This window comes from Quercus lobata, unplaced genomic scaffold (genome assembly GCF_001633185.2).
Source record: "Quercus lobata isolate SW786 unplaced genomic scaffold, ValleyOak3.0 Primary Assembly Scq3eQI_275, whole genome shotgun sequence".
Taxonomy (NCBI): Eukaryota; Viridiplantae; Streptophyta; class Magnoliopsida; order Fagales; family Fagaceae; genus Quercus; species Quercus lobata.
The window spans coordinates 1-13,310 of record NW_022154868.1 but is presented as its reverse complement, the minus strand read 5'-3'; the positions used below and the strand labels follow the sequence as shown (position 1 = coordinate 13,310).

The following is a 13,310-nucleotide window of genomic DNA, read 5'->3' as shown; positions in this document are numbered from 1 at the left end:
ACTTTGCGTTTTTGTTTTTGTTTTTGTTTTTTTTTTTTTTTTTTTTTTTTGGTTTTCACGCGTTTTTCGAATATTGTGGTTACTGTTTATTAAACAGTAACCACAAATGTTGACTTTCTGTAGTGAACAGTACACATGTGCACTGTTTATGGACCCACAAATTTTATTTTTTATCAATTTTTTCATTAAAAATAGGTCCCACAGCACTATTCACACATTTAAAAATTATTTTGCTACAATATTTTCAATTTTCAGTTTCAGCAAAATAAGTTCTATCCAAACACATTTAAAACGGAAGCAAACGCAACGTGGATCCAAACTCAGTCCTTTTTTATTTTTATAATAATTGCAACATTCAAAATTGACTTTCCCACCATCCCGCTACCTTCTCATCTCCATGGAATTGGAGGCTCCTTCTTCTTCGCCTCAACAATCCTCCATTCCCGCCGTCGATTCCATTGCCAATCCGATGGTCCAAGATCCTCCTCCTCTTATAGCGACGACCACGGGTCCCACCGACAACGGTGAAGAGAACAAGAATACGAAAAAGAAGAAGAAGAAGAAGAAGAAAAATATTATCTTGATCACGAAGAACAACAATAACAAGAAAAGGGTATCTAAAGATTATGATAACCATTCCTCGTCTTCATGTTCATCCTCATCATCTTCGAGCACGCGCGTGGTTCTCAGACGCCGAAACCCTAGGCCTCTGTTTGGCGCGGCGCCGCCTCGTAATCTCGGCAAGGTGGACGCCATCGCTCTCCCTCTCGGAATGTCGATTGCAGCTGTTGTTGCTCTGGTTCGAAATTTTGACCCCCCTTTTTGTGTGTGATTTATTTCATTGATCAAGTTTGAAAATTTTGGGTTTTTTTGTTATTTTGATTATTGGGTTTGTTGTATTTTGGTGATTTGCTTGGTGGGTTATTGTGAAAGTTTCGATTTTGATGTTGTGTTCGATTGTAAAGTCTCATTCTTTACTCTTGTGTCAGATGTGCAGCATATGCTGTTGAATTTTGATTGAATGGGAAGTTTCGAAATTTGGAATTGGGTTTAAAGGGTTTTGCTTTTTGGGGGTTTTGATATCTATGAATGTTTAAATGCATTGAAAGTCTATTGCTCATTGAGATTGAGGTAACAATTCAGTGATAGGTTATGTTTTGAAACAAGGCATTTGTTGCATAGAGTTTTTTTTTTTTTTTTTTTTTTTTTGCTTGGATGATCATTGGGAAAGTTTTCATTTTGATGCTGGGTTTGTCTGCAATTCTTGTTCTTTATTCTTATTTTTATCATATGATGTTGGGTTTTGTGAATGATTGAATGCAGTTGAAGGTCAAAGAAAGTTGTTACATGATAGTACTGTATGAAAAGTTAGGGTTTGAGGGACTTTATCCGTCTTTAAAATTTTTAATTTCATGCTCTCACTTACAAGGAAAAAGGGGGAAAAAAAACCGAAGAGAGCAACTTTTGCACGTCTTGATGTGTGTGTGGAGTGACCTATGGGCATCTTCAAAATTATTGGTCTGAACTTAAGTTCCTAATATGAAGGCTTTTTTTTTTTTTTTTTAATTATGTGATGGTTTAAGTTTTCAAGTTACTTCTATGAGCTCTGTGTCAATTCTCTCATTTTTATTAGCTTTAATTTTTATGGGGTAAACACTGCATGGGGTCATTTAAAATCAGTGCTGAGACTTGGTGTCTTGTGTCTTGTATGGTCCCTATTGAATAAAAGTCTTTGAGCACTTTAAAAGCCAGTATCTGTGGCTCAAGTTATTTGTATTTAGCGTCTTGCTCTAGTGATTCCCACACATTAACCTATACTATACCATACTATCAAACTTTTTATGTGAGATCCCATAAGAGAAAATTATGCATTAACAAATGAATGTTGTACTTGTTGATTTTAGGTTCTGGAAACGAAAGACACAGCAGGTGGAAGGATGTCTATCGATCATCTTTCAACGGTATTCTTATAGCCCTCTTATCAGATATTGTGATTATTAAACTTTGCCTTCCACCAAAGGATATGTGCATTCATGGGTCCTTCCCATGTACCATTCTTGGCATGCCCCAAAAGCTTTAATTTGATCACTGAATATTTCAGTGGGGCTCTTAATTATTGCTTATCAAGGCATCAGTGATTCACATGTCAAATGTCTACAGTTGGTAACTTTTCATTACTGTGGGGGTTGCAACCTTCTAGACATGTCTTCTAAATTGATTTATTCTTACTTGCAGATCTGCACTTCGGCTGTCAGAGAATCTTTAGTCAATGTAAGCCAGACCTTAAACTGCTGACTCATCCATGACTCTGGTTTTTCAAGTTAAGTTTCCCCTTGAAGTTCATATCAACATCACCCATATACAAGCTGCTAAAGTGGTATCTTTTTGCCTCTTCTCTTGATTGCCTATGTGGCTGCAGGTCTTTGGTGTAAATTTTGATTGTTTTATGAGGAACTTTGAGAAGTCATTTGGGAGCACCTTGAGGACCCTTAGATTGATCAATGAATCACATGTAAAAAGTGGGGGACATCATTTCAACAACCTTAATGAAGAAGGCCCTACTCCAGCTGTGACTCTTGATAAGGGAGGATGTACAAACAACTCCAGTGTAGAAGATTTTCAGTCAGATGCAGCCTTGCAAAATTTTGCAACTCAGGATCTATTAAATACCATTGAAGAGGTGAGAGAGAATATGCTAACTGGTTCCATTACTCAGGAACTTGCCCTTCATGGGCAAACAAATCAAGTGGCTTGTGTCTTTCCACGCATATCTGATTCTGCAATTGAGCAGTCCATGCATGGCAGTATTCAGAATTCTCTCATAGAGCAAGCTCGTTCTAATAACCTTAAAGTTTTGGAGCTTGGTCTTACTATGAAAAGATTGAAGTTGAAAGAGACACAGCTGGCTCTTAACTATGATTCGAATCATTTAGAGAGGTCAAAACTAGCCATGGGAATATCAAAGGCATCTTTTAAAGCTGAAAAATTCCAGAGTCAGTTAGAAGAGACAAGACATTCTGAGCTGCTTAGAAAGTGCATAGACTGTCTTGTTGCTGGTTTGCTTATCATGTCAGCTTCCCTGTTATATGGCACTTATGTGTTTTCATACAAAAGGATTACTGAAGCTACTGAATCTTGTACACCTTCACCCAAGGCAAGTACAATTTATTTCTGCTTTCAACTTCTTTAATTTCTGCTAACATAACATCATAGATGTGCTTCTAGGTTCAATATGGAAACAATAAGAAATAGGTGTATTTGTCAAAATATGTGGTTTATCAATGAAATTGGTATCCCAAAAATACATTCATCCAAAATAGAATGATACATGCAAAACAATGTGAGTTCTCCAAAATTAGTTTAGGACTTGTTTTGTCTGAGGTCTTATCTTAATGGCTCAAAAAAAAAAAAATTCTGCTGCTGCTATTTTGAAAAAAAAATCCAAATCTTCAAATATATTCTTGAGATTAGTAGCACTTGCTTGCTTATAAAATAAAAATAAAAAATCAGTAGCAGTTGCTTCAGCCAGACAACACTCCACTTATGACAATTTATTTTGGCTGTATTTTCTTCCCAATGCTATTTTACTTGTCTAGGAAATGTTTGGTGATGCTTTTCCTGTTTCAGGAGTCCAAGTCTTGGTGGATCCCAAGCCCAATGGCATCTTTCAATTCAGGGCTGCATGTCCTTCGGTGTCAGGTTCAAGTTGTGAGTCGAATGCTGTTTGGTGTCTTCATGATTATCGTAATTGCTTTGTTGCTTTTCCAGCGCTCATCAACTACAAAACAGATAATGCCTGTTACGGTCATGCTCTTGCTGTTAGGAATTGCCTGTGGTTTTGCAGGCAAGCTTTGTGTAGATACTCTGGGAGGGAGTGGATATTATTGGCTCCTATATTGGGAGATTCTCTGTGTGCTGCACTTCTTCTCTAATGTCTGTACATCAACCTTGTTCCGTTTCCTTCATGGTTCTGTAAATTTATCTCAAGGGACAAAAGGCAATGCAATATTTCCCCACTGGATCCGCCGATTTCTGTTCTATGCCATCTTGCTCTTGTTTCTACCACTATTCTGTGGTCTTGTGCCTTTTGCAAGTCTTGGTGAGTGGAAAGATCACATTTTGCTGCTGGTGACAGATTATCTAATTACTGGTAATGAACTATAGTTTGGAGCAGCAAGAAGAGCTTTTACACATTCTGTATCAATGTTACTTTTGGATCTTTGAGCTGCATAACTTATTAGTCTCTACTCCCTACTATATCAAAAGCCGCCGACAATTGCTGTATTTTGGGTGAAAACTCTGCTGGAATAGCTGGGTCATTTATTAATGTATCAGTTATTATAATATCCTTGTAACATCAAGCTGTTGTATTTTAGTTTTAGTCTGGCACAGTGACATAGCTTGGTCTCCTTTTATAAGGAGAACCAAAGTTTGAATCCAACCCCCCCTCCCCCACTTTTTTTGTAAGTTGTAACGATTGAATTATCAAAAAAAAAAAAGAGAGAGAGAACTATGTCCATAAATATTTTCCTCCTTGTCTGATTTCTGTTGAAATGATAAGCCTGTGTTTTAGAGTGCCAAACTACACATTTGTTTAGAGACCAAAGAAATCCTTTTTAAAGGTGATAAGAGCAAAAATAAACATTTGATATCAATTATTCTTTTGACAAGAGAATATTTAACTCTATTGTGAGGTCAAATCTAAGGAAAGCCGAAACATGATCTATTATCTTCATGCACTTTCGTCCCAGCATATTTTTTTTTTTTTTTTTTTTTTTTTTTTTTTTTTTTTTTTGGGTGGGGGCATTACAAGCCATTTATTTGATTGCTGTGAGAATGGGAAGAAAAAGAGAACTTAGAGTTTTAAGTTTTAACTCAAAACTAATTTGTTGTAAAATATATATATGAAATCTTCATCAACTGTCTTTGTATGTAACAATCTAGATGTGTTTCAAATTGAGTTTTGAGAAACCACAATAACATACAAATTTTGGTGTTCATTTGGCAAAGAGAAAAAAGAGATACTGTGGTGGTTTATAGTACTGAACAAAACATTGATTTCTTTATTCTTTTTGCAGTTTAAGTTTGCAAAATACTGGAAACTGTATCAGATATAAATTTTACTGTTTAAAGTTAGGATTTTCAAGCCAAGAGGTTATCATATGTTGAGCTAATAGTTGATGATACGTCATATGCAGGGCATTGTATTTGGGTTTTGTCATGGCAAAATCTTGCAAAATCATATAAAGGGTCTATTTGAGATCCGTTTATTTTGCTAAAACTGAAAAAAATTTGCTGAAAGTACTGTAAATAAAGGTAAAAGTTAACTGAAATAGTACAATGAGACCTATGAATAGTATCAAAAAGTGCAGTGAGACCTTTGAATAATAGCAAAAATAAGCTAAATAATAAAATAAGTTGGAAAAAATAATTTTTTCCAAATGCACATGAAGTGTTCATCAAATTAATACCAACTTTATTTCGATTCTTTTGATTTTTTTTTTTTTTTTCTTGCTGCTTCTAAATTGAGCTGCTATTAAATGTCTGATCCTAATCCTAAAGCTTTGGATCCATTCTCATGAAATATGGAATTGCCTTGAATGACAGTTGCCTTCTCCCTTTCTTGTAGTTTCTGGATTAACTTGCTAGTTCAATATATTCCTGTCTAGGATTCTTTTCTATGTTTCATAAATTAATTTAACATATTCTTTTTATTGTTTGAGGCACAATCAAACTTGGATAATAAAAAGGCAACTAGTGAGCTTGGGCTATATGCTTACTTGGTTGCTATATTGTTATTTGGAAATTCTTTTGCTAGAATTTAGGACTTTAGTTAAGACCATACCACTAGAGGTGAAAAAAGAAAAAGTAAAAAACACAAACATTGTTGAGAGTGGGATTTGAACCCACGCCCTTTCGGACCAGAACCTTAATCTGGCGCCTTAGACCAACTCGGCCATCTCAACTTTGGTGTTGATGGTTAGCTGAATTCATTATTTGAATGTATAATAGAACATATATTTTATCTTCCTTGATTGAATTATACTTTTTTCCACTCAAAAATTTTGTCGGTTTTCAATTTGATTCCGTTTTCAAAATAGCCATTTCATTCAAGTTGATGGCAAATTTAATTGTTAATAGAAAAAAAAAATTAAACCAAAAGAAACAACATCATTTTATTAGTACTAATGGCTAGATTAGTAGCCAAAATAGATTGAATGAACATTTTGAAATCCGAATTAAAATTGGTGAACCAAATTATTTTAACTGCAAACCTTAAGGACAAAATTGTAATTTAATAAAGAAATTTAATTCTCTCTCCATAAGAGGAATTTTTGGTGTAACTAGTGTAAACCAGTGTAGAACTCACCCCATAGGAGATAAACGTTATATACCCGTCACACCATATACCATCTTCCATGAGAGGGTCTCAAACCAACAATTTCAATTAAGTTTTCACTAAGCTACAGTAAATTGGTTGTTACAAGTTGCTACTTGAAACGAAAATAGTATAATTTGTTTTTAATGTAATTACATTTTAAGCCCCATAATTCATAGGTAAACCTTAACGCTTTAGAAACCATAAATTTTCCAAAATGTTTTAATTCAAACCATAAATGATAAATTTATTTGCATGACATAATCAGGAAGATGCTAAAACAAAATGATAAAGTAAGGTTATTTCAACTCATGTGCTTATTATATATAAGTTATTTTTGTTTAGTTTAAATATAATCTTTTAACAACTTCACTTGTAATGAGTTTATGGTCTGGATTTAAATTTTTTTTTTTTTTAAATGAGAAGTGCTACTTCCACAATATTTTCACAACATTTTCACAACAATTTTTTTTTTTAGAGATAATTACAATATGCTGTTAACCCCGCAGTTCGAACCCTTTCCCCCCTAGACCCCCAGGCACTTTGTGCATAGGAAAGTGTCAATTCAACTACAAAGCCTTTGGTTTTCACAACAATTTATAAGTGAGAAGTTGTTATTGATTTTAATTTAAACATAGTACTGAAATTACTTTTTTATTTATTAATAACAATTCATAACAACTTATCACTTATAATTTTTTGTGAAAATGTTATGAACATAACATTTGTATGATTTAATTATAGAACTTTTGAAATTGTGAAATTTAATTTTGAAACCATGTCTAACCTGTAGGGTTTAAGCGCAATCTACCAAACATATATTAAAAGATAAACTCCTACTGCAAAGTATTTAGTTTCAAAGCGATTAAAACCCTTGCGTTCAAACTTGCACTCTCCCTATTGTGGAGAGACAGATACCACTAGATCTGGTGATTTTTTTTAAAACTAAATGGACGTGGAGTTGCTCCTTGCATTGAGGTGAAAGTTTTAACCAGCCATCGGTCATCTTTGTGGCTGACATTAAATTGTATGTTAGGAGAGACAAGTACTGTTCTTAGCTCTCATTAGGCAGACTCTTTCAAGGTACGCCAATAATGAAAATATGTAAATAGGACATTACTTGTGAAGCTCCATACTTGGTAGTAGGTACTAAATTACGATAGGAAAACCCCGGGTTTGTACATTTATAGAATTCCCAGCCTCAGGAAAAGGAATTCGCCCTTACATATTCTCTTTGTACCTTGCAGATTACACGTCGCATTTCATTAAGTGTAATGATTTGCTCTTGGTTAAAAGAGAAACAATATTTAAAAAGATCGTTACTTTTCTTATTTGTTTGTAAAGTTTGACATTTTAGTAATCCGAATTCCAACTCCGTCGCAAGTTTGCAACTCGGGAAGCTTAAAATTTTATATGAAATTTGAAAAGCCTCAAGATTGTATCTTACAATTTCCTCCTAGGGTGAGAGAGCACCACAATTGTTGATCTAAAACTTCTGAAACTAATACTAGTTTACATCTTTTGAGACACCTAAACTCTGATCAAGGAAATATATGATGAGGCAACAGGGGCTTGCCTCCCAACTCTCTGCGTAATAAACAAAATCTTTAAGCATCTGAACTGCTTTGATGCTACCATAGTGGGCTTAGATCATCTCTCAGGCACATTGGTCTTGAGACCAATCACAGAATCTCATGAGCCTTCCCATAATACCTGTTTATGAATGGAGCCTGCAAGGCAAAAAAATAAAACCAGCAATCAGAAAATTTAATCAATACAAAGTCAGTTAAAAGTTAAAACCTTGTGAAAGACATGGCCACCTTTCGTAGTAATGCTCTGATAAACAAAAATCTCGTTTCCATAAAACTGTCATAAAGCCCTCACAAAAAATATGCAACCAATCCAAGACTAGACCATAAGACAACACTCTTCTCTCCCAAGGATGCTTTTCTCCACAAATACTTTCCATAGGGAACACCTCTAATGAAAATTTTTAGTTCAATTTTTGTCCCTCATTTAAAAAGTTCCACTTACATCTTTTATGTTTTTCAGGGGCAAAAATTGGAACTTTATTATGTTTAAATGTGAAAATTTGCCTAGGCATAATGACAGTAACCAAATGACTATTTCAGCTTTCTTTCTTTTCTTGTTTTACTTTGCATGTGCAAACATAGTTGGAAATTTTGCTAATTTGAATTTGACATGAAGAAAGTGATGTTCATACAATCCCAAAATTTAAGAAGGATACATCTTATGAAGCGTTACATTTTAAATTATTACTTTTCATTTTGGCCCTATTCTCATTAATCATATTAAGCAATATGTTTGGCTAAAGTACACTTTTTACCCTTAAAGTATGGGTTTTTTTTTTTTTTTTTTTCCATTTTGACCCTTCATGGCACAAAAATATTATTTTGACACTTCATATATGACCATCCAAAATATGTTTTTTCCACTACAACAATAAAATTCCTACATTCCACTGCATTTTGGTGATAGTATTCCATGAAATAGTTGAAAACGAAGAGCATGTAACAGTCAGATTACTAATGAAAATGAACGACAACACCAATATGAAAATGGAATCAAACATAAAGAATTGAATGAATTTTTTTATAAGTAGTTAAAATGAAAACTTTAAAAAGTAAAGTCAAAAGTATACTTTAGCCTTTATATTTCAAGTGTATATAAATTCTAAGACCCCAAGCTTCCACAATAAAGAGAAAAAACTATATTAAAAAAGAAACATAACTTTTTTTTTAGAGGGAAAAAAAATAAGAACAGTCAGTAAACTTTTGTCAAGCCAGGTAGCCAGATATTTAGTATCAGAGAATACAAGCTTCATCTGAGATAATGTTTATTTGGTCCTACTAAAACCACACAAATTGAAGCAAATAATTTAAAAGGAGTTCAAGTTTGAGAAATACATGAACACTGAAAGCTTGAGTCATTCATTTAAAGTGTTCTTTTGGCCAATTATCCTTAAAGAATAATATATGCAGTAAGCACCAATTTCACATTTAATTAGGACAAGAGGGAAAGGAACAGAAGATTTGACTATGTTAACAGCATCATGTAAGCACGCTTATAGTAGACACTGAAGTGAATTGTCATATCAGATGTTCAGGTTCTAAGATTATTTTATGCCCAAACTCTGTTATGTACGATTAAAGCATGAATAGCAATTTTAGAGGCCCCTTTTCTTCTATTTTATATTTCTTCTTTGGCATGCAAGAAAGGAGGCAGGATCAGGAGTGGTTAAAACTTAATGCACTCCTACAAAATAAGGCCACAACTCGATGCTGTGACCGGAATACTTTTTTCTGTTTCTAAAGACTAAGAATACAAAAGAATGCAGTTTTCTGTATTCTTCTGTAAAGGGCCTGACTAGAAAGTTGAAACCTGAAAGGTCGGGCCTTGCTGCAATGGCAAGTGCCAACAGATCATGGGTTCAAGTCTGGGAATCAATCTCCACCCCCCCAAAAAAAAAAAAAATTGGAGATAAAACTGTAGACCAATCATTTCTCCCAAACCCTGCAAAAGTGGAAACACTGTGCACTGGGTACAACCTTTTAGAGAGTTGAAGCCTTCATAGAAACCTTTTCTTTTCTTTTTTTGAATAAGTAAAACCTTCATAGAATCCTAAAGTTCAAACCTTTAATAAAATCCTCCAGGTTAAGACAAACTCAATCAACTGATTCAATCATTCACAAAATGAATTACCAAATAGCAAACTTTTGCTAAACCATGACTAGTAAAAATTCAGCTAAGTGCACCAAGTCAAACAGAAATCATCCTACTCCATCAGATTAACACATTCAAGCCCATATAAACAACTAGAAACATCACAGTCAAAATGACCACAAACTGGTATGACTACAACAAGTTGTAAAAGGTAGAGTTAACAACAAATGCATCTTGACCTTACATGCTTTGTCAGCATGCAATACATCTCTATACAGATTAAAGACATTTATTCTGGTAATAAGGGTTTTTTTTTATTGGCAAGTTGTATACACCCAGTGGGTTTTAAACCAACAATCTCACCCTTCACCCATTCTTATGGGAGAAATAATTTTCATTTGGACCAACAGCTGGTGACCTTATTCTAGAAAATACAAATAAAAGTAAGACATGAGAAATTATTATTACTCAAAACCATCAGTTTTGCAGGTTAAGGCAAGGCTGCTTTGACAAGAAAAGGTTCTAATAATAGTTCAGCAATCCTAGCATTTTTTTAATAAATAGAGCAATGATTTTCAAAAATTTACCTTAACACTCGATACATCAGGAGAATCTGGTGTTTGTACAGGGTAGAACTTGTAAAACCTCATATTCTCAAACGCTGCCTTACTTTCCTCAGTCATCTCTTCAAGGGCTTTTTTCCGGGCTTCCCTTGCCTACAAAAGATGGAATTAGTAAAACTGCTCAACAGAGTTTATGCTCCTAAAACAGAGAAACTTGCAACTGTATCTGCCAGATAAACTACCTCACGATTAGCTTTCTTCGCTTCTCGAACTTTCTCCTTAACAAACTCCTGTAAGACAAAAAAAAAAGCATCAGCTCAAACCCCAAGTAAAGGCTTATAGAGAGAGAAAAATAATTAGTTGTTCATATATCATTCATTTTTAGTTTTTTACCTTGAAGGCATCCTTCTGATCTTCAGCCAATTCCTCCTCCTGGATCAGCTTGTCCGTGAACTCCTACAAATTATAGGTGCAATTCAGTAAGTTGCAAATAATGTAAGCAAACAAAACTCAATCATAAAATCAATGCAAGGGGAAACAATTTAGGGAACAAGTCCATCAAATGGAATAGTAATCCCAAGATCAAAGGAAAGGAGAAAAATCTGCAGAAACTCAATGTTGGGCACAAAATCACCCAGGAATGGGATAATTGGCATCACTATAATAATATTTGTATAAAATAAACTGAAGTGAGGAGACAACATTATTACAACTTCACAACTGTAGCAGTCTTAGATATACTAGAATGCAAATATAAAAAGGCTAATTCTGTACCTCAAGCTCATCTAACTCCCAATCAAATTCGCAGAAAATCTACAGGAACCAAAAGAGAATGATCAGTTTAAAAAAAAATTGTGCAGTCCATCTATCTCAATTATTCCAACTCCAATGAGCATCACTGACTGTATGTAAACATAAATTCATCTGTATCCAAACCATCATATGCATCAGTTCTTTTTCCATCACATTTTGTAACTTACCGGCTTTGGTTCTACTGGGAAAATTATCTGAACCTCAGTGCTTTGCTCAAGTTCATCTTCCTTGAATGGCTGGTAGAAATCTGCCAAAATAATGAAGCACATCAGATGCTAGCAAAGTAACATGTTATGGAACAGAGATAAACATGAAGGGAATCTTTGTACGCCTTAATAACCAAATAAAGTGATTAAATATGGCCAAGTAAAATATATCTTATTCTGAATCTTCCAGGATTGTCTACATAGTTGCCAACGAAAGAAACACAGAAATTTTAATCCATATTTGAACTTTTTACATTGAAGTCATTGATAAAAAGATGTTCATCATCCAAGCAAAGATCAATAAGAAGTTTGAGAACTAACAAGGCAAGCAGTACTCATATTTCTTGAGACGGTCTATCTTCAAATGCTTTAAAGCAGCCCTGCACAAACAATTCATACAAACAAGTATCCAAATTAAAATTGAATCCATTAGCAAAAATAATGCTTTATCAATAGCAAACAAGCTTAAAGACAAAATATTTTTTTTTTTAAATTGTCTAAATTGAATATGGGGATCAAATGGGACCCATCTTAGGCTATTTTCTTAATACTACATCTTAGGTTTTAGTTTCTTTATGATAGTAACTGGTTTAGTCTTGTCATATATAAGAACCCTATGTAAAATCCTTAAAGTTTGCTAAATGTCTTTTTGTGTTTCAAAATCCTAGTTAAAAACTCTTACAAACAAACCATCCAAGACCATATAACATCCAAGAAGATTTAAATTTGTTTTCTTGGTACTTATCACTGGCCCAGAACAGCAGCACCCCTGACTTTAGATTTCCTTCTTAATTTCAATCCCAGACCCTCTCCCTTTGCCTATGGTATTGCAAACCCAAAGCCCACACATTTTACATCTGTGATCCCTAATTTAGCACATAGCCACACTCCCAATTAACTGTTCCCAGAAACTTCCGTAACATCTACATCTTTTCAATTAATGAAACCCTTCAAAAACAAAATCAATTTCACCTTTTTTTTCATCCACAACCAGAAATTTAGTCATAAACTACCTATATCAACCATAGGAAGCCTCTAATCTGCTAATAGGGCCATTCCAACATAAAAGAAAGAAAGAATCCAAATAGTACCTTCACTAAATGCAGGAGATAGAGAATATATATATAAAGAGGGGAAAGAGAGAAAGTGACAAAATGGTACCTTCTTTGAGTGCATCTTAATATATATATTTGAGACTTCAGCCTATCAACTTGGCTATCTCTGTAGAAGTATTATATTTACAATGACATCAAAAAAAAAAAAAAATCAAATTGTATCAATGAGGAGAAAACAAAAACCACCAAAACAAAACAAAACAAAGGGGACAGATGAAGTATATTAGCTATACACCCACAACATCCTCTTAATACAAAGAAATCAACAAATAAATTTTTGAAGATGCCCATAAGAAATATGTTATGATATCAGTTCAAAAAACCCAGCAATAAACAATAGAGATCCCATACCTGTCCTCAAGAGGAATATAAGGAACCCAGTCCATTTTCATTTGTTTCATGGGGATAATTTCTTCAGCCTCTCTCTGAACTGAGTTAATCCCTATCTTATCAGAGGGAGGGAAAGGAGATACAACCTGTAAAACAGGAATCCAAAACAGATTAACAAGCCAGAAACATGAAATATTTGTTGAGTTATGGAAAAAAAAAA

At 34.1% G+C, this 13,310-nt stretch overlaps 2 protein-coding genes and 1 non-coding gene across 3 annotated transcripts; 1 reads left to right on the top strand and 2 right to left on the bottom strand.

Annotated features, from left to right (window-relative positions):
- The first annotated feature begins 366 nt into the window (after positions 1-366).
- Positions 367-4,436, top strand: LOC115973523 (protein CPR-5-like). Its single transcript, XM_031093786.1, has 5 exons — positions 367-799; positions 1,905-1,961; positions 2,236-2,271; positions 2,420-3,154; positions 3,628-4,436. The coding sequence occupies exons 1-5, from the start codon at positions 398-400 to the stop codon at positions 4,162-4,164; spliced, it is 1,767 nt and encodes a 588-aa protein (XP_030949646.1). The 5' UTR covers positions 367-397; the 3' UTR covers positions 4,165-4,436.
- A 1,449-nt stretch (positions 4,437-5,885) lies between these two features.
- TRNAL-AAG lies at positions 5,886-5,966 on the bottom strand. The gene has a single exon. It is a non-coding gene; the product is annotated as a tRNA-Leu (tRNA).
- Positions 5,967-7,685: 1,719 nt separating this feature from the next.
- Positions 7,686-13,275, bottom strand: LOC115973524 (protein HEAT INTOLERANT 4-like; the record flags this gene model as incomplete). The annotated part of the gene is made up of 9 exons (XM_031093787.1): positions 7,686-8,109; positions 10,651-10,779; positions 10,869-10,916; positions 11,020-11,082; positions 11,401-11,439; positions 11,607-11,686; positions 11,967-12,025; positions 12,807-12,866; positions 13,112-13,275. Coding segments are annotated over 9 exons (690 nt in total), but the record flags the coding sequence as incomplete, so codon positions are not given.
- Positions 13,276-13,310: the final 35 nt, after the last annotated feature.

What these genes read in the sequence shown, in the direction of transcription:
- LOC115973523 (XM_031093786.1), top strand. Translation starts at nt 398, where the DNA reads ATGGAATTGGAGGCTCCTTCTTCTTCGCCTCAACAATCCTCCATTCCC. An exon ending in TTGCAGCTGTTGTTGCTCTG is followed by an intron (nt 800 to 1,904) that starts GTTCGAAATTTT and finishes TGTTGATTTTAG; the next exon opens with GTTCTGGAAACGAAAGACAC. An exon ending in CTATCGATCATCTTTCAACG is followed by an intron (nt 1,962 to 2,235) that starts GTATTCTTATAG and finishes TCTTACTTGCAG; the next exon opens with ATCTGCACTTCGGCTGTCAG.